This window comes from Peromyscus californicus, unplaced genomic scaffold (genome assembly GCF_007827085.1).
Source record: "Peromyscus californicus insignis strain IS unplaced genomic scaffold, ASM782708v3 Scaffold_3__1_contigs__length_106647218, whole genome shotgun sequence".
NCBI lineage: Eukaryota > Metazoa > Chordata > Mammalia > Rodentia > Cricetidae > Peromyscus > Peromyscus californicus.
This window is the reverse complement of record NW_026294551.1, coordinates 49,303,112-49,322,402: the sequence shown is the minus strand read 5'-3', so window position 1 is coordinate 49,322,402 and position 19,291 is coordinate 49,303,112. Positions and strand designations below refer to the sequence as shown.

At 37.2% G+C, this 19,291-nt stretch overlaps 1 protein-coding gene across 1 annotated transcript; it reads left to right on the top strand.

Annotated features, from left to right (window-relative positions):
• Nucleotides 1–335: 335 nt before the first annotated feature.
• Nucleotides 336–14,993, top strand: Spata22 (spermatogenesis associated 22). Its single transcript, XM_052759478.1, has 8 exons — nt 336–1,351; nt 3,385–3,513; nt 6,742–6,802; nt 6,926–7,021; nt 10,746–11,088; nt 13,013–13,136; nt 14,201–14,298; nt 14,679–14,993. The coding sequence occupies exons 1-8, from the start codon at nt 1,309–1,311 to the stop codon at nt 14,868–14,870; spliced, it is 1,086 nt and encodes a 361-aa protein (XP_052615438.1). The 5' UTR covers nt 336–1,308; the 3' UTR covers nt 14,871–14,993.
• The last annotated feature ends 4,298 nt before the right edge of the window (nt 14,994–19,291 follow it).

The following is a 19,291-nucleotide window of genomic DNA, read 5'->3' as shown; positions in this document are numbered from 1 at the left end:
GGAGGGTGTGTCTGTGAGTTGGGTAGACCCCCCCCCCCCACACCAGTCGAAGCAGGTTCACAAGGTCTTAGGAGGGGTGTGTCCGTGAGTTGGGTAGACCCCCCCCCTTACACACACACACACACACACACACACACACACACACACACACACACACACACACCAGTTGAAGCAGGTTCACTTGGTAGTCCCCGAGGATAATGTGCACTTCCATGTATTTATTTGAGCCGGGCATACTGGTCTATACCTGTAGACCCTGCACTTGAGTGGTAGAGAGTCAGAGACCAGTAGTTTTTTTTTTTTTTTTTTTTTAAAACAGTGTTCTGTTTGCATGTATCCCTGCAGGACAGAGCAGGACAGAAGAGGGAGCCAGATCTTATTACAAATGGTTGTGAGCCACCATATGGGTGCTGGGAATTGAACTCAGGACCTCTGGAAGAACAGCCAGTGTTCTTAACCTCTGAGCCATCTCTTCAGCCCCCGAGACCAGTAGTTTGAGGCAAGTCTGGGTTGTATGAGACCCAGTCTTACACGCCATAGTTTTAGGATATTTAAGGTATTCAGAATTGTAATAGCCCTTATAAGCCCTCATAGGCTTAGGATGAGTTGATGTTTCTGTGTTGAGAAAAAAAAATGGCCCCATCTCTTGTTGTGATTCCTAGAGTGGCACAACAATATCTAAGTTTCCTGTATTCTGCTTTCAAGTTCAAGACACACAAAGAGGCAGTCTTAGGCCTCTTGTTTTTGAGTTTTACCTTTTCAAATGATATTTGGACATTAATGTTGACCTGTTTGATTTTCATTTTAGTTGTGTTCACATCAGTCTGTCTCACTGGGCAGTGAATTTGCAGCAGAAATTATTTGGGTTTGTGTCTGGCCTTTTCATGGGCAAGTATTAAACAAATTAAATTAAGATACAAGTATATTAGGAAGCTAAAAGCAGACAAAATACAATGAAAATAATGTTTTACTTGTTTCTCTAAGTCTGCCAGTGCCCTTAGTCCCTTTCCCTTACTTAGACTGTGTGAAAAATCTGTATATATTTAGAAAACAAGATTACACCCACCCCATCATAACTTATTTGAACATAGCTGGAAAAATGGGCTAGGTTTCAAATTCTTAGTCATAAAGCAATTCCTGAAGTGATCACATTTGAAAGTTTTAAACCATAATGTCCATATTTAGTAGGCTGAAAAGTTGATCTTGTTGATAAATATGAGTTACAAGTTTCTTCCTTTGAAGGTTTAGTCAGCTTCATTTTGTAAATGTCAAGTGCTAAGTAAAAAAAAAGCTTTGATACTGAAGAAAATGAAGAGAAACCTAAATGAAAATTCAACTCGAAGTACAGCAGGTATTGAACAACTTTTAAATTTTTAGGTATTTTTTAGATATCACATAAGCCATGTATAGTTTCTAGGAACATTTAGAAGGAACTTTTTAAAGAGATTAAACATTTAGTCTAGCCTCTTTTCTTTTTATATCCAAAAGAGGTAAAGTAAGTTTGTCAAGGCGAATTATTTAGTACTAGAGAGATGAGAGTAAAGTTAAACTTACTGAGATTTACTCTCATGCTTTTTTTTCTACAAAACTTGACTGATTGATTTACTTATGCTTGTAAGCCAGAAACAAAGAAATACATTTTTGTGTTTTTGTGATTGACTTGTTCAAAATGTTTTCAGACACATTTCTGTTTTCTAATATTTTGTGTTTATATTTTCTCAGTTACTAGGTAATGTAAGGATAGCAGTCAAGAATGATGAGAGCCAGGGAAATGATTATAATGTATAGGGAAGAGCATCATAATAATTTATGGTGGACACACCATATTCTAGACATTTAATCTGAGGTATTATTTAATCCTTATCATCACCTCTGTTTTCTAGATAAGAAACCAAGGCACAAAGACCTTAAATAATCTACTGAGTGGTAGAAACAGGACTGGAACCTAGAAATTTCTGATTTTAGAGTCCATACTCTTAATCATTACGTTACACTTCTCTGTATGTATCATGGCCACAAAGAGTTTAAGGAAACTGCACACATTTAACTTTGAAGTTGTATTTCAGATTCACTTTGAAGGCACAGTTAAAACTCAAGAGCCTCCAAGATTCTAGTTTTTCATTAGAAAGTGTCCAGAGTTAGTATTTCAGTACAGTGAGAATGGGTCAGCGAGACAATGGTAATGTGTCAAAAGTTTCTGGACTGAGATTTAGGAACTTGGGTCCTATTTAGGTTTTCCTAGTTCTTTCTTTGAAGACTTCTTTTGACCCTGAGTTCCTTTGTAGTTTTTTTTTTTTTTTTTTTTTTGGTTTTTTGAGACAGGGTTTCTCTGTGTAGCTTTGCGCCTTTCCTGGGACTCACTTGGTAGCCCAAGCTGGCCTCGAACTCACAGAGATCCGCCTGGCTCTGCCTCCCGAGTGCTGGGATTAAAGGCGTGCGCCACCACCGCCCGGTCCTTTGTAGTTTTTAAAGTTTATTTATTTATTTTTTGACTGGAGATCCTGATTCTTCAATCTGGAGGAAGTGGTGATAGTATTTATTTTCACTTGGATTGAGTATTGTCATTCCTTTAAGACAGTGGTTCTTAACCTGTAGGGGGTTTGCATATCAGATATCCTGCATATCAGATATTTATATTACAATTTATAACAGTAGCAAAACTACAGTTATGATGTAGCAAGGAAATAATTTTATGGTTTGGGTCACCACAACATGCTGTATTAAAGGGCCATAGCATTAGTAAAGTTGAGAATCATTGTCTTAAGACATTCTCAAAATGATCAATAGAAAATATCATTATAGATAGCTAGGACATTTGTTAAAATTATAATTTTGGGTTCCAGACTAAATATATTGAGATAAAAATTTCAACATTGAAGATTGTGACCTTGGAACCCACATGTTAATCAGAATTCCAGGATAAATCTTAGTCAAACTGAAATTTGATAACTATGGCCCTAGAGGCTGTCTGTCACACACTAAAGCATGATTAGATTTTTGGCAAGCATGATTCATCTTTCTTAGCTTGGATATATTCTGTAGGTACTCTGCAGCTGATAAGGAAAAGACAAGCAGAAGAGGGAAATAAGGAAAAGAAGTAGATTTGGGAAGTGTTTGGGGGAAAAAACAGAGACAGGGATTGCTTACAAGAAAGAATTAAAGTGGTAAGATAGAAGAAGAAAGGATTTTAGAGATGCTGGTGAGCTATTTAGGACTTCTAAAAGATTATAAAAATCATTTCAAGGGCATATATATATATCTGGTATATTAGCAAATAGAAGTAGACAAACTGTGCATCATTACATATTATTAATGATAATTAGTCTAGAAGTAGATATACTTATTTACTTGTCTTATACTAATTTATTGGTACATTCAATGTAGGCTGTTTGCCTGTGCCATTGTTCAATCAGAAAAAGAGGAACAGACAGCCATTAACTTCTAATCCACTTCAGAATGATCCAGGTATCAGTACTGTTTCTGACAGTTACGGTTCCCCTCCTCTACCCACAGGTAAGGAAATGAGTAAGGTGAAAATTTCAAGAGGTATGAACTGGGATTGCGGAAAGTTACTGGGTCTCTCATTGCAGCTAGTCCCTGCTGCTTTTCACTGCCCAGATATAGAGAAGACTTGGCTCCTTCTGAGCATTCCAGCATGGGAGTTTGAGTTGCCTTGTCTACGAGGGTGGCTTAGCATTTAAATAGAGTATCTTTATGTCTGGAGCCTTTGTTCTAATAAAGTAGAAACCTACATTGAAAAGATTATTTTTATTTCTCAAAACATAGATTACTGTGACTTATGTATTTGGTAGGAAAGAATGAAAGGATTTGAATTACCTCAAAAACAGGGAAGAGTTTATATAGAGTATGAGAAAAAAGGGAAAAAATAGACTGTAGAAAAGGCATAAGCCCAGGAATTTCTGGAGCTTGGTTCTAGTCATTGCTTTCTAGGGGCATTTTTGCCTGTCTTTTTTTGTCTGAAAATTCTTAAGTTGAAACTTAACCACTGAGTAGGAGACGGGCCTTTAGGAGGTGCTTATAGTTGTGAGGACTCTACCGCTATGCACAGGATTAGTGACCATATAAAGGAAGGATGAAGGAGAAGTATGTTTGCTGCTTCTGTCGTGTGAGGCTATACTAAGAGGAGCTCTCTGAAGCAGAGAGCATGCTTTCACCAAACGTGGTTTGTTGTCACCTCAATCGAAGCTGTTGTAGTCTCCAGCACTGTCGAAAGTTCCTATGTGTAAATTACCCAATTTAAGATATTTTGTTCTAAGATACACTCATCTAGTGTTCCCTTATAAAGCTTCGACTAGCACATTATATAAGTTGCCGTTGCTGGGAGTCTACATATTCTAGCTTTACTTCTTAGAGATTGACAGCCTTCAGTAACTCTTGATTAAGTTTTGGAGTCAGGAAGCTTCCAATATGTGTCACCTTTTAAGTGAGACCACTAAAAGCTTGTCACCCTGTGAACCAGTAAGCTATAGTGGTGAGTGTTGGGAGATCTTAAATGTTTGTCAACTTCAGTTTTCACTTTATTTATTTGTGTATGTGTGTGCATGTATGTTCCAGAGATGAGATGCAGGTCACCATGCTTGATGGCAAGCCTTCCCACTAAGCCATCTTGTTCATTGGCTCAGTGTTCACTGACTTTTTACCTACCTCTGCACTGATAGGCAGACATTCTGAAATATATTTGGTACATTATGTTACATATATATTTAAATTTTGTGGACAAACTTTAAAATTATTAATGGAATCATATGTGAATAAAATATTAAGTTTTTTTATGTATAGCAATACTCATATTTTAAATTTCATTTAGTGTACTTCCATATACTTTGATTTAGTCATTAAATTGTTTTACTAGGAATTTAAAAGTATAAAGTTAACATATAACATTCCCATTTTCAAAATTTGAATTTTATTATTAGTATGTGTGAATGAGTGCACTTGTATGCATATCATGATGGTATGTGTATGTAGGTCAGAGGACAACTTTTGGGAGTCAGTTCTTCCATTTCACTGTGGATTCTGGTATCAAACTCAGAATATGAGACTTGCATGGCACATACCTTTACCCACACAGAGAGCTATCTTTGGCCCTCATTTCTTTTTTATGGATAAAAAGTAGAAAATGGACATGCATAAGTCAGCATTTATCTTATCATTCTTTACCACTTAAAATCTTCCTCACCATTTAAAATGTTTAGTAAGTAATGTGAATACTGATTTTGAGAAATTACAAGTGTGAACTGTTCCATGAGGAAATATGAATTTTTATCTTGACCTATTAGTTTGGGATACAGTCAACTTTTAAAAGAAGAGAATAACATCTGTCTTGTGGCATAATAGGCAGGGCAAAGATGTCCCCCCCATCAATGCCTGGGACAGGTGGGAGAGCTGGCCCTGTGGTCATAAGAGTGGAAGAGCTGTTCTTGACCCCCACCAGCTGCAACACTCGGGAGAATAGGCCCTGCACCCCATCAGGGCAGCACAACAGATCCAACCCTGTTAGCAGAAGTGTGGGTGAGCCACCCCTGAAATTGTGAACATGAGACAGCTGTTCCCATTTCCCATCTGGTGGACCAACTCTACAGCTGCTCAGGCCCAGACCCAGGGTATGACTTGGTCTGCTCCAACATCCACCCCATCTATGATTTGCTGGAGCATGTGAAGGAACCTGACATGCAGACCCAAAGCTGCAGGATCTCCACAACACAGGGCAGCAGTGGGATGTCCAGGAAGAGTCCTAGTGGTAGTAGGGGCCCAGCATCGAACAGGTAGTGGAGACCAGGGCCTCGAACCAGACCAATGACTCTTTGCAATGAACACTTGCAAGTAGAGATGTATGGACAAAGGGGTATACAGCGTGATTTGTTGGGTCACACTGCAGCTTCCATGATGAGATTTTTAATTCCTTCCCTTTAAAATTTTTCCTCATTTTATTTTCTTCATTTTTTTCTCTTGAATTTTGTTTTATTTGAGGGGAGGTGCAGGGGCAGAGGGATGAGGAATGAATGGTATCAAGATACATGATGTGAAAAACATATAGAATAAAAAATTTATTAGTAACAATAAAAAAAGAAGAGAGTAAGAGAATAGAGAGATGGTTGAGTGGTTAAGAGGGATTATTGGTCTTTCAGGGGATCTGAGTTTGGTTCCTAGCACCCATGTCAGGTATCTTCCAACTTCCTTATAACTTCAGCTCCAGGGGATCCTCTGGCCTCCATGAGTACCTGTACTCATGTGCACTGTGCCCCATAATTAAAACACAAAATAGAAATCTTTAAAACATAAGAGAGTAACTAGAACAGAGTAGAAAATGTCAGTGTATATCATGCATATTAAAGATTAGATTTGATGTTAAATTTTTGTTCTTACCCTATGATTCTGTGTCTCTGTTAGTCTCATATACTAGCTATTTAGTTACCAGTTATGATGCATTTCTTGATGTTGGGTAGAATAAAGTTTAAGAAACATTGGATTCGACTAAATTTATGTTGCCAATTACAAGGCACTATATTAGGATTGATTGTGAAAAAGATTAAACTACTATCTTTACAATGGGGAAGAAAGACGTCTGTAAAATTAGGCAGGCTATGACAAATCCCACAACCAATTGCTGCTGAAGACTGTGTCTATATCTTTCACTTGTTAGAGCTCCCAAATTAATTAAATTTAAGGAATTATTTTGAAAAAAATTATCTTATTTTTATCTGTTCTTATACTTTTGAGATTGGGCGTGGGAAGTTGTGAATCCAGAGGTGACTCCTTTAAACAAAACAATGAATACAAGGTATGTATAAAAATAAGAACCAATAAATGTGTGTCTGTTACTGACTGATGTTACTTTTCTGGATACATTTTACATTTCTCAATTTGAAAACAAACTGCATTTAACAAGATATTTCCTTGAAAGGCAAATACCAGCTTCTGCTTCTTATCCCCTGAAAAGTCAAGATTCTGTGACTAAATCTATTCAGTCAAATGCTGAAAGAAGCCAAAGTGGTTGGGGGTAAGTCTGCCTATGCTTTCTCCTCTTCTTTCCTTAAAAAAACTTTTTTCTTTCTTAGAAGTACATTTAGGCAGTTTCTACATTAATAAATAACTGATAGTTGAATATAATCTATGTACACATTCCTGTGTACTTTAAATTACACAGTGTAATACATTGTAAATATTATGTAGTTGTCATGGTGTACATAAGTAATAATGACAAAGTATATGTTGGTTATAGCTGTAATTTTTTTCCAAATATTTTTTATCTGTGGTTTACTTTGATCTTTGGAAGTAAAAGTTGTGGATATATATGGAAGTCTTAAACTGACTTAAAAATAGTAGGTTTTCATACAGCTTTTTTCATATACTTTTTGTTTTGGTTATGTCCCTGATCTTCCCTGTATGCCTATCCTCATTCCTACATAAACTCTCACACCCCCAGTATTACCTATCTCTACTTTCATATCGCCTATATTCTGTTATGCTTCCCTTAAGGTACTTCCTCAGTGTCCCCTTTCTAGCTTCTTGGCCTCTATAGGTACTCTAAGTTAAACATAGACATCTAAAAAAATTGAAGCCAGAAGTCACATATGAGAACATGGCCTTTGTTGATATGAGCCCGTGTTTCCTCACTTAGTATAATATTTTCTAGTTTCATCAATTTATTGGAAAATTTCACAATTTTTCTTTACAACAGAATAAGATTTTACTGTATATATGAATCATATTTTTATTATCTCTTCATTGCTAATGGACATCTAGGCTGATTACCTTTCTTTGCTATTGTAATTAGACCTGCAATGAATGTTGATAAAGAAGTATCTCTGTAATAGGATATAAAGTCCTTTGGGTATATAGTTTGGTCATATAGTAGTTCTGTTACTAGATTCAAGAATTTCATACACATATACAATGAAATATGACTATATATAACACTTATTTCCTACTCCAACTCTTCCATGTATTTCAACATGTCCCCTTTTCAACTTCATGTCTTTTTTGTTTTTTGTTTTTGTTTTGTTTTTTGATACAGGATATCTTTATGTAGTCCTGCCTATCCTGGAGCTCACTATATACACCAGGATGGCCTTGAACACACAGAGATTCCCCTTGCCTCTGCCTTCTGAGTGCTGGGATTAAAGATGTGTGCCACTCTCCATTAAATAATCCACTAAGTTCAATTAGTGTTGTCCATATGTGCATGGGTGTGAGGCTACCACTGAAGCATGGGAATCTTGTCGGTGGCACATCATCAAAAAACAATAATTCTTCTCCAGAAACTATCAGCTGCCAGTTTTTCCTTGTAGGGGGTGAGGCTAGAGATTACCTATTGCCTCTATGCTGGAAGTTTGACTGGCTTGAGCTTGTGCAGATTTTGTGCAGGTAACCCCAGCTCCTGTGAGTTCATGAGCACAATTGCCATATAATGTCCAGAAGACAACATTTCATAGCAACCCTACCTACCTTCCACAGGTTCTTATATTTCTAGTGTTTTTGAGACCTTCCACACTTAATTTCCTTAGTGGTTGTACCAGATTGCACTCTCACCAACAGTAAATTAGAGTTCCTCTTTCCCACATCCTCATCAGTATTTGGTATCATTTTATTTCTTTATAGTAACTCTTCTGACTGTGATGAGATGAATCTCAAAGTAGTTTTATTTGCATTTCCGGTGGCTAATGAACACTTTTAAAAATGTTCATTAATTATTTGTATTTTTTTCTTTGAGAGCTCTCTGTTTAAATTTACAACTCACTTTCTTTTGATTAGGTTGTTTGTTTTCTTGGTGTTTAGGTTTTTGAGTTCTTTGTATATTCTAGACATTAATTCTCTGACAGAAATATATCTGGCAAAGATTTTCTCCCATAATGAAGACTGCCTCTTCACTTGACTGACCATCATGCCCTTTGCCGTACAGAAGTTTTTTAATTTCATGAGGTCTCATTTGTTAATTGTTAGCCTTATGGCCTATGCAACTATATTTATTTAGAAAGTCCTTAACTGTGCCTTTATCTTGTAGAGTTTTCCTTACTTTTCCCTCTAGTACATTCAGGTTTTATTTTGAGATTTTTAATCCATTTGGAAGTTTTATTTATTTATTTAATATTTTGTTTTGTTTCTTTTCTTTCTTCTTCTTCTTTTTTTTTTTTTTTGGTCAGGGTAAGAGATGAGGACCTAGTTTTTTTTTGGTGGTGGATAGAGCACGAAAGTCTAATAGTTAGTGAAAGTATACCAATCCCAAGCAAAGCTCCATGCCTTCAGAATAACTCTTCTAATTACATAGAGGTTCACTGAGATGTATGGACTTTGGGTCTAGGCATGTGCATGTTTGAGTAGCTGAATTAATATAGCTTTTTTAAAAAAAATTTGCTAGTTCTTTAATTGGGCGCTTAAGTGTTCTGTGTTTGTTTTACTCAGAAATCTAAAAATCATTGATTTTAGGAACCAGGATAAATTCTGTTTTTGTTTTCTGGAAATATGACTAAGATAGCATGTTTTATAGTGATTCTCAGTGATTTTTTTAAATAATATAAAGAGCATGTGTGCAAAGTTACATATAGGAGCATGGAGGGGTCAGGGGCAGCTGCATCATGGAAAAGCTTACCCAGCATAGCTGATGACTCACAGAAGCTCATTTCTGGAGTTCTCTGCACATTTAGTGGGTACCTTAGCCAAAAGAATGTCAGCTCTGCAACAGTTTTTTGCTGCTTATGTAACTGTGGGAAGGGCTTGAATCTTGTGATTTTCTGAGTCTTGTGAATTTCATTAGCTGCCTAAATCTTTTGAGCCTCCTCTCCCATCTAGGAAGGAATGTTTCAATTAAGAGGAAATAGTTGCACAACAGAGTGTATCAAACCCTGAGTGAATAGCAATAATTCTAGTATTTTTCTGTATACTAATGATGTTTATGTTGTTTATAACCTAAAGATTCATAATTGTGATTTCTTTTTTCATCCTATTTATTCTTAAATTTATACTTAATTTATTAAGTGTTTCTCAAACTGTTCAAGCCTTATGCCCCATAAAACCTAGGCTTTTTGCTGATCACTAGATTCTCCCCACTCCTCTTTAAAACAGAGGATGGATTGTATTGATTGTCTTGCAATGCTTGCAGTATTCATAATTAAGAACTTGTAAATTGGACTAGTTTCTCCTTTCCCTAGAACTCTTAACTGGCCTGCTTAGGAAATAATTTTGTATGGGTCTTATTAACATCCTACACTGACCAGCTTTTATAAGTCATTTAGATTCATGTGGTAAATAAATGCTAAAATAGGTTGGTTAGTAGGGCTTTTCAAAGCACAAAATATTAAATAACCTTTCAGGCAAGCTGTACCTTTTTTTTTTTTTTTTTACTTTGTAGAAAATTTCAAAATAGTATAAGGAATTAAGAAAAATTCCTCTCAATATTATTACTTGGAAACTATTGTTATATGAGGGTTTGACTATTGTAAACACATGGTTGTAGCACTGTACTCTGAGTTGGGAGACTGGACTTCTCCGAGTTCTAAACTTAGCAGTGACCTGCTGCTGTATAACGTTGTATGAGTCACTTCTTCCCTAAGGGTGTCTCTTCATCTGGAAAGAGAAGTAATAATATATTGTACCATTGTGTAATGAATGATGTGTTTGAAATTTCTCACTGCTTAGTAGTTGTAAACCATTAATTGTCATAAAAATGAAAAAAATCATCAGTTGTTCCTAAATAAAAAGACAGGGAAGTATGTTTACTTTTACAGCTACAGAGGTGACAACAGAAATACCAGCTTGAGAACTTGGAATAAAAATGATTTCCGACCTCAGTGTAAAACAGCAAGCCCAGCATCAAATAGTGAATTCAGTTCTTGTGCAGTGGATCTGGGAGCTCAACGACAGAAACAGTCAGGAACACCTGAATTTCCTGACTTGCATGGAAACAGGGAAACTGAAGTACTCAGACAAACATGTTTCTCCAAAGTGCCTGGCCCTACAGTGAAAGGCCCAGACAGAGCTAGTGCACTGCAGGCATTTAAGCCCCGTTTTCAACAAAACCAGTTTAAGAAAACAGTGTTGGGTGACACTCCAGGAGAAAACACTCTGAAGGTAAACAGTTAAATATTAATGAATGGCTTATTTACATATTAAAACGTGTAGTAAGTATACATACATGGTGTATGCAGATTCACATAAATAGCCAGTTTTTGGCTTTATGAACCTTACTGTTTTTTTGTAGTTATTTTACTTCATGACTGAACTCTGCCATTATAACTTGGAAGCAGCCACAGACTTCATTAATGAATGAGCATGGCTGTGGTCCAATAAAAGTTGACAAAACAGTGGGTTAGATTTGGAGTGTAGGCCATAGTTCACTGACTTCTGCTTTACAATCTGGTCCTGTTCTGCCTTTCCTGCCTTCTGCACCATATTACAAAGTGCTGTTCATCCTGAACTCTTCACACTGGAATAAATATGGTGTATACTATGATACCTCTCAGCTTTGAATTGTGTTCTTCTAGAGAACATGTACCTTTTCCTCAGCTGCACTTCTAATTGTTCTTTGAAATGTTTTCTTTGGATGTGTAGGTTATCTTCTCTCTCACTCCTTTTCCCGAGGCCCAATAGATTGTTCCCGTGTGCATTTTGTGTTCTGGAGGGCTGCATTTCCCTACCTGGTGCCTCACCCTGGGATCCTTTCTTTGCTGGCTTCAACTAGAGATCAGTTAATGGGTGGTTACTGGGAGGATGTCCAAGTGGGGGAGAGGTGGAGGTTTTGTTTTCTCCCTACTTCAATATCATATCACTAGCAATGTCTGTGTCCCTCCATGAGCCTAGTTTTCATGGTCTTGGTCATTTTATTTTTCTCCCTTTGCCTTTTCAACATTTTACTGTTGTTAGCGTTTGGATGCTTAAGTGCTATATATTTGTTTTGACCATAATCTGACCATCTTGTGTTCAGCAAGCAATTAGGGTCAATTCTGTTTTCCTTTATTTCCTGGAAATATGACTAAGATAGCATGTTTTATAGTGACTCTCAATGTTATGCTACCTTGTACACAGGATGATATGTCATTGTCACCCTAGTAACAGTTGCTCACTGTGGCAGTCAACTTGAAGGAGGCATATTTAAATCCTGTTTAGGATGGTGAAGATTGGGACACTTTGAAAAAAGTTTCAACAGTGTTCTTTACAACCCTCACCCCCAGAAAGAAAATTGTGCCCCTACCCTTGAAATTTAGCATCGTTTTTGCTTATTATTTCTTTGTCTTAAGACAGAGTCTCACTATGTTTCCCTGAACTCCCTATGTACATTAAGCTGGCCTAAAACTCCAGAGCTCCTCCTGTCTCTGCCTCCTAAGTGCTCTGATTAAAATCTGTATTTTCAGATCTTCAAACACACACACACACACACACACACACACACACACACACACACACACACACACACACACAAACACACCCATAAAGTATGGGGCTGAAGTGATGGTTCAGTGGTTAAGAGCACTGGCCACACTTCTGAAGGACTTGGGTTCTGTTCCCAGCACCCATATGATGGCTCACAACCTTCTGAAACTCCAGTTCTGGGGGATCTGACTCCGTTTTCTGACTTCTGTGGGTACCAGGAATACCCATATGTACACATAAGCAAAACATGTGGAGGTCAGAGGGCATTTGTGTGGAGGTCAGAGGACAACTTTGTAGAGTTGTTTTTCTCTTTTCATCTTTTCATACATTCTGGGGATCAAACTCAGGTCATCAGGCTTACATGGCAAGTGCTTCACCCAGTGGGCCATCTCTCTTGCCCCATAGTTCTCTTCTTATTTTAAGTACATTCTGGTTTTCACACTATAATGCAATGCAATGTAATGCTGGCTTTAATTTGGGGATTTAATTGCATTGAAACTTTTAATAGTTCTTTTTACACATTATACACATTTATTTGTTATAAGGACCTAGACTCTACGTAGTTCAAAAAGTATAATGAATAAAATGAAACACTTTTCTAATGCAATGCTTTTTTCCCCCAAAGGAAGCCCCCTTGCGTCAGTTAAAGGAAAAGGATAATTCTTTAAGAATTATTTCTGCAGTCATTGAAAGCATGAGGTATTGGCGTGCACAAGTGCAGAAAACTGTACTTCTTTTTGAAATATTGGGTAGGTATAATATTTCAAGAATACTTCAGTAATGTATTTGGATGTTTTTAATGCAATTAGGAATACTTAGGGTATCATGAAGAATAACACAAATTGGATAAGGAGATTATGTTTATTTGGGGAAACGTAGGCTGGCTTCAAAATAACAGGTGTCTACTACCAGTACTCAGGAAATTTTTATTAAGTGATTGAATAACAACACCCTTTGATAAAAATTTCTGGTGCTAAACGTGAATTAAGACTTATATTTATTGATGAAGAAACAGCTTTGAGAAATGAACAATTTTATCAAGGAGAAGGAGATAAGAAGAAGATGTAGATTAAAAAATATAAACTTGCAATTATGTAGGATGAATCAGCCTAGAGAGCTAGTGTGTTTCATAAAACTATAGTAAATATATATTAAAAATTATCTCAACGCCGGGCGGTGGTGGCGCACGCCTTTAATCCCAGCACTCGGGAGGCAGAGCCAGGCGGATCTCTGTGAGTTCGAGGCCAGCCTGGGCTACCAAGTGAGTCCCAGGAAAGGCGCAAAGCTACACAGAGAAACCCTGTCTCGAAAAACCAAAAAAAAAAAAAAAAAATTATCTCAAAAGGCATATCTTACATGCTTTTACCGTACCCCAAAATGTAGCTGTGGAAGGGGATAGACATGTCAGCTTGATTGCCAGAAGTAATGAAAACATTTGTGATCTATTTGTTCTTTTTTTCTCTATTCTTGTACATGTACATCTTACATGAATATATTTCATTTTAGAAAACGAAATAAATCCAATTGAACAATGTCACAACATAGTATGAAGCTGAAGACCTGACACTAGAATTCTGATTCATTGTTGTTTTCATTAGACTATAAGGCTTATTTGTTGTTATAGTGCATTTTATTGTTATGACAGCTCTGGAATTCAGCTAGCCTACAGAACACACCAAAAGGATCCAATTCCTCTGTAAAATACCACTGTATATAAGTAGAACTGGGGGAGGCTGTTATGGGATAACACTTAAATATAACATTTTCTTTGTTAAATTTTACTTATTAATTTCCACACTTCAATGTTGCTTAGCTGTCCTGGATTCAGCTGTCACGCCTGGACCACATTATTCAAAGACTTTTCTCATGAGAGATGGGAAAAATACTCTTCCATGTGTATTTTATGAAATTGTGAGTATTTTAAAGTGTTCATTTTCAATGTCTATGGCTACTACCACCACCACCAACAAAAGACCACATGAAAATACAGGCCACAGTCCCATCGCAGTTGAAATTCTTTTAGCAAAAGGACTATATAATTCATGAGCCATTATGGGAGATTATTAAAGTTTCCTGGAATCAACTTCTTTCTAGTTTATAAGAAGCCTTATCCAGGTTAGGGCCATTTATCTATGACAAGTTATATGTGTATACCTAGCTATCTTGTAAGTAACACAGAGAATCATGTCATTGGGGTGTTTAACATTTAATTGATCACATTATAAATTAGACATTGAAGCTTAGATGAAGTAATAAATAATTTTTGACTTTTATCTTTTGAACAACAACAGGATCGTGAACTTCCAAGACTGATCAGAGGCCGAGTTCACAGGTGTGTTGGGCACTATGACCCAGACAAGAACATTTTCAAGTGTGTGTCTGTTAGACCAGCATCTGCTTCTGAACAAAAGACTTTCCAAGCATTTGTTACCATTGCTGATGCTGAGATGAAGTATCATACTAAAATAATGAATGAAATGTAAATAGTGACAAAGGGAGTCATAAGTATAGATTGAAGTATTTGCTCTTATTAATTTATCTCTTGCATGGTTTTATCACTCTTGTTTTTCTGTATTTTACATCTTTTTATAAAAATAAACCTTTTCTTACAGATTTGACCCAAACAGTGTGGCTAGATTTTTTTCTAATTTTGAAGTTTTATTGAGCTATGCTTTACATTTGCTAAATTTGAAGAACCACTTCAAATAAAAATGCTCACTGCAATAGACAGAAATAGATACTTCATCTATTTGATTTTAGCCAAAGGGCTGAAAACTGTATCTTAGGTGTAGGTATCAGACTTCAAAGGACACTACTGGAGGCATCTCACTATCAGTGACAAGAGAGATATGAGTATTGTTTTAAGTGCTATTTTGCAACTGTTAGTTTATGCAGGTCATTTAGTTACTTCAATTATTTAGAAAATATTTTGATTTGTTGAGTACTTCATACATTGTATTTTGATCAAATTCACTCCTTTCACCAATTTCTCTGAGATTCCCCACTTTTATATCCACCCAACTTGGTGTCCTCTTTTAAAAACCCATGGACTCTAATTTATGTTGTCCATGTACTCATGGGTTGACTTAAAGAATTGAACCTACTGTATTCTATTCCGTTGTTTTGGTTAAAACTCAGGAAAATTTTAACTAGGATTTAAAAGCCGTTTGCCTATATATAACTTTAAGTTATAATTACCATTCAACAATGATGCCTCAAGCCATTCTGGGCTTTTCTTTTTTGATTCATTGCATTACCTTCTCATCTTTGTGTTATGCCACTCCATTCTTCTTTGCTGTCCTTGCTTTTGGATGGACTCATAGTCATATTTCAGCTGATCTCTTTCCTTGATTTACAGGATGGAAGTTAGACAAAGTAATGTGGTCTGATGCCTCCTAAAATGTTTTAACAACAGGAAAAATGTCCAAACTCTAAGCAGCTTTATTTTCTCCACAAATGCCATAATAACTCATGAGTTATTTTTCAGTCTGAAATGATTCATGCTCTCTAGTCTGTGAAACTTAAAAGCATATATTGAGAAAAGTCGTATTTCCAGTTGCATTATCTGAGAGCTTTATTCAGTGTGGAGAAGTGAGAGATAGGATGCATTAAATAGGGAAAAGGGAGACCAAATTATAGGGTAGCTTATTTAGCCACCACTAAGAGTTACTTAGACATTAGCATCTAGCACCCACATTTAAGAGTAGACCCATAGGCATTAATTCCCCTACAGTTTCAGGTTCTGAATGTGTGAGTGTCAGTTCATGGAACCATAAGAACCCAATGCTAGGGTACAAAAAACCAGGCAAAACAGGTCTGAGGTAACCCTGCCAAAACCCTACATCAGTGGTTCTCAACCTTGTGGGTTGTGACCCTCTTGACAAACCTCTGTCTCCAAAAATACTTACATTATGATCCAAAGCAGTAGCAAAATTAGTTTTGAAATAGTAATGGAAATAATTTTATGGTTGGGGGGTCACTACAACATGAGGAACTCTATTAAAGGGTCACAGCATTAGGAAGGTTGAGAACCACTGCTCTATGTGGAGCAGGTTGAAGTCTGCAGAACTTCTTGCCATAGCTATGTCTGGATTAAGAGAGGACAGATGAGAATCTGACACTGTATAAGATGTATTTGATAACATTTGAAAAAAAGAGCATGTATAAACATTACTCACTGACTCTATTCTATTAGACAGTGAGACTGCTGGCCAACAAGTTGGGGGCTCTTGATGTTTCTGAACCAAAAGTAAAGAAGGAATTGCTATACTGCCTGAGGTAATTTAATCATAGCTAACAAGGAGTAAAATACTTCTTGTATACAGTGAAGAAAAAGATCATATCTAATTTCCAGGAATTTTATTTATATGAACTTCATTCGTAATTGCCCCAACTGGGAGCAACTAAGACGTTCTTTGTCAGGTTAATGGGTAAACTATGGTACTACAGACAGTGAAATGTCAATTCACAACTAAAAGAATCAGAAATGTAAGTGTATATTACTAAGAGAATAAAGCCAACCATAGGATCTTTTTTTTGTGTCAACAAATCAAAGGCAGCTATTCTAGCAATTCAATGAAGGCAGTACTATTGAAGATTCATATTCCTGAAGAATGATGAAAAGAGAACAGAGGATAAGTATAGAATGGGACATTAAAAGTATCAACTATAATCTTATGATTGTCTTAGTTTGGGTTTTTATTGCTGTGAAGAGGCACCATGACCATGACAGCTCTTATAAAGGAAACATTTAATTGAGGGGGCTCGCTTACAGTTCAGAGGTTCAGTCCATCATGGCAGGGAGCATGGTGGCATGCAGGCAGATGTGGTGCTGGAGCTGAGAGTCTTACATCTTGACTCAGAGGCAACAGGAAGTCCACTGACTGTCACACTGAGTGAAGCTTGAGAAAAAGACTTTAAAGCCTGACCCCACAGTGACACACTTCCAACAGAAGGTGTGGCCCAGATTAAAGGTGTGCTCTCCATCCTCAAGGTTTGGATTGAAGGGGTATGTCATCCAGCCTCCTCCGCCAAGACCACATTTTCTCCAACAAGGCCACACCTCCCAATAGTGCCACTCCCTGTGAGTTTATGGGGCCAAATACATTCAAACTATCACAATGATCAAATGGAAAAGCTGACACTGGGAAGGTATCTAAGATCTAAGAAGACTGGTTAGGATGATGGTGGAGGGCACTATTATGATTTTTTCCTAGAGAAGTTAGAAGCCAGAAGTAACTGAATAAGATACAAATCCATTTTCCTTTTTCTTTGGGCTGGAGGAAGAATTGAACAGGATGTGGTAGAGTCTCTCTTTTCTCTTATTCCTGTCCTTCCTGTGTGTCTTCATATGCTTGGGTCCTTGTAGTTGAAGGTTTCTCTCTTAGCTGGAATATGTTTTATGGGAATTTGGTTGTAGTGAAATATTTTGCTACCCTTGAAATATTTCTGAAATATGTCTCTTTCACAGTGGTATTCAAAGACCACAGATAGATTTTTGTTCATATGATAGAGCCTAAGCTTTTTTTTTCAACATTTTTTTTCAAGACAGTGTTTCTCTGTGTAGCTTTGTGCCTTTCCTGGAACTCGCTTTGGAGACCAGGCTGGCCTTGAACTCACAGAGATCCGCCTGCCTCTGCCTCCCGAGTGCTGGAATTAAAGGCGTGCGCCACCACTGCCCGGCTAGAGCCTAAGCTTTAATGCTTCTAAGATATTTAAGAGTCTTCACAGCAAGGTCCTTGTTTATTTTTAGGCCTCTCAAACTATTCTCCCCAAATTCAGGATCCAGCATAAAGGACAACTACTGATTCCCTAGACAGACAAAGAGCATCTCTCTGAGGTGCTCGCTATCCCCATGGCCCTCAAAGTACAATAACACATGATCAGTGACTAATCAGTCACTGCTACAGGACTCCAAGAGAATTTGTCCTAGAGAGGTCTTGAATAATTATTTTGTCTTATTTAATGAGTTCCTCCAGGATCTAGACTCCTCTGGGATGCAGAGCCCCTTAGTCCCAGGAATGAGCAGAATGAGAAATGTGAGCAGGGATGGTAGAGACACAGGTGATGACTACAGAGGCTGTTTTTCCTTTATCAATACTGAATAAATGGGAACAGGATCTTGGACCAGAGCCCTGGAGTCACCCTGAGACATTCTGGGTAAGTTGGGAGGAAGGTGAATGAGCTGGGGCCTTCATGTCCCTAACTGGAAGGTCTTAATCTCCCAGGTCTTGTGATATTCTGCAAGACTTTGTTTTTCCAGATATATTTTCCATCTCTGTGCCTCCCAGGTATTTTCCACATTGTAGAATTGTTCTGATTAGATGTTGCAACATATATTTTTAGTATAGTATTCATTAGTATTACTATGCAATATATTATCACAAGATTATATCATTTGAACATAGTGACATCTCTGTGAGGTCGGCATTTTATACAGATGTTCTTGTTATATATTGGATTATTCAAGAGTTGGTGACTATGTCAGAGGAGCAGCAATTGACTTCAGGGGATTGGCCCACCAACATGCCAGGCACTGATGGGTGAATCTCAGATAGGCAAGGCTCAGAGACCCTTGGCCCCAGTATGTCTCTTACAACTGCACTGTCTTTGCATAGGTAAAGGCATGATATGGTGTTGCCCCCGCCCCTGATAGAGTAGGGGCTGCAGAGGATAGAAAATAAGAACAAGGAAATGCCACATAGCTAGTTTCTCTGGAGGAGCTGTGTAGACTGTGGTTTTGGGTAATGATTCAGAAAAACAATTGAGTCCCAGAAGCTAAGTTAGCTTAAGTTCTTTTAATATTGAGAGATATGTTCACAGGTTTTGGTACATCATAGCTAAAACAAAGCTTTAAGTATGACTTAAGGTTTGGTTAAGATATTTTTGCTAGTGCCTTTGAAGT

Excerpts from the sequence above, each read along its gene's own strand:
- Spata22 (XM_052759478.1), top strand. The coding sequence starts at position 1,309 with ATGAAGAGAAACCTAAATGAAAATTCAACTCGAAGTACAGCAG. Across the intron at positions 6,803-6,925 it reads AACAAAACAATGAATACAAG|GCAAATACCAGCTTCTGCTT; the intron begins GTATGTATAAAA and ends TTTCCTTGAAAG. Across the intron at positions 7,022-10,745 it reads AGAAGCCAAAGTGGTTGGGG|CTACAGAGGTGACAACAGAA; the intron begins GTAAGTCTGCCT and ends TTACTTTTACAG.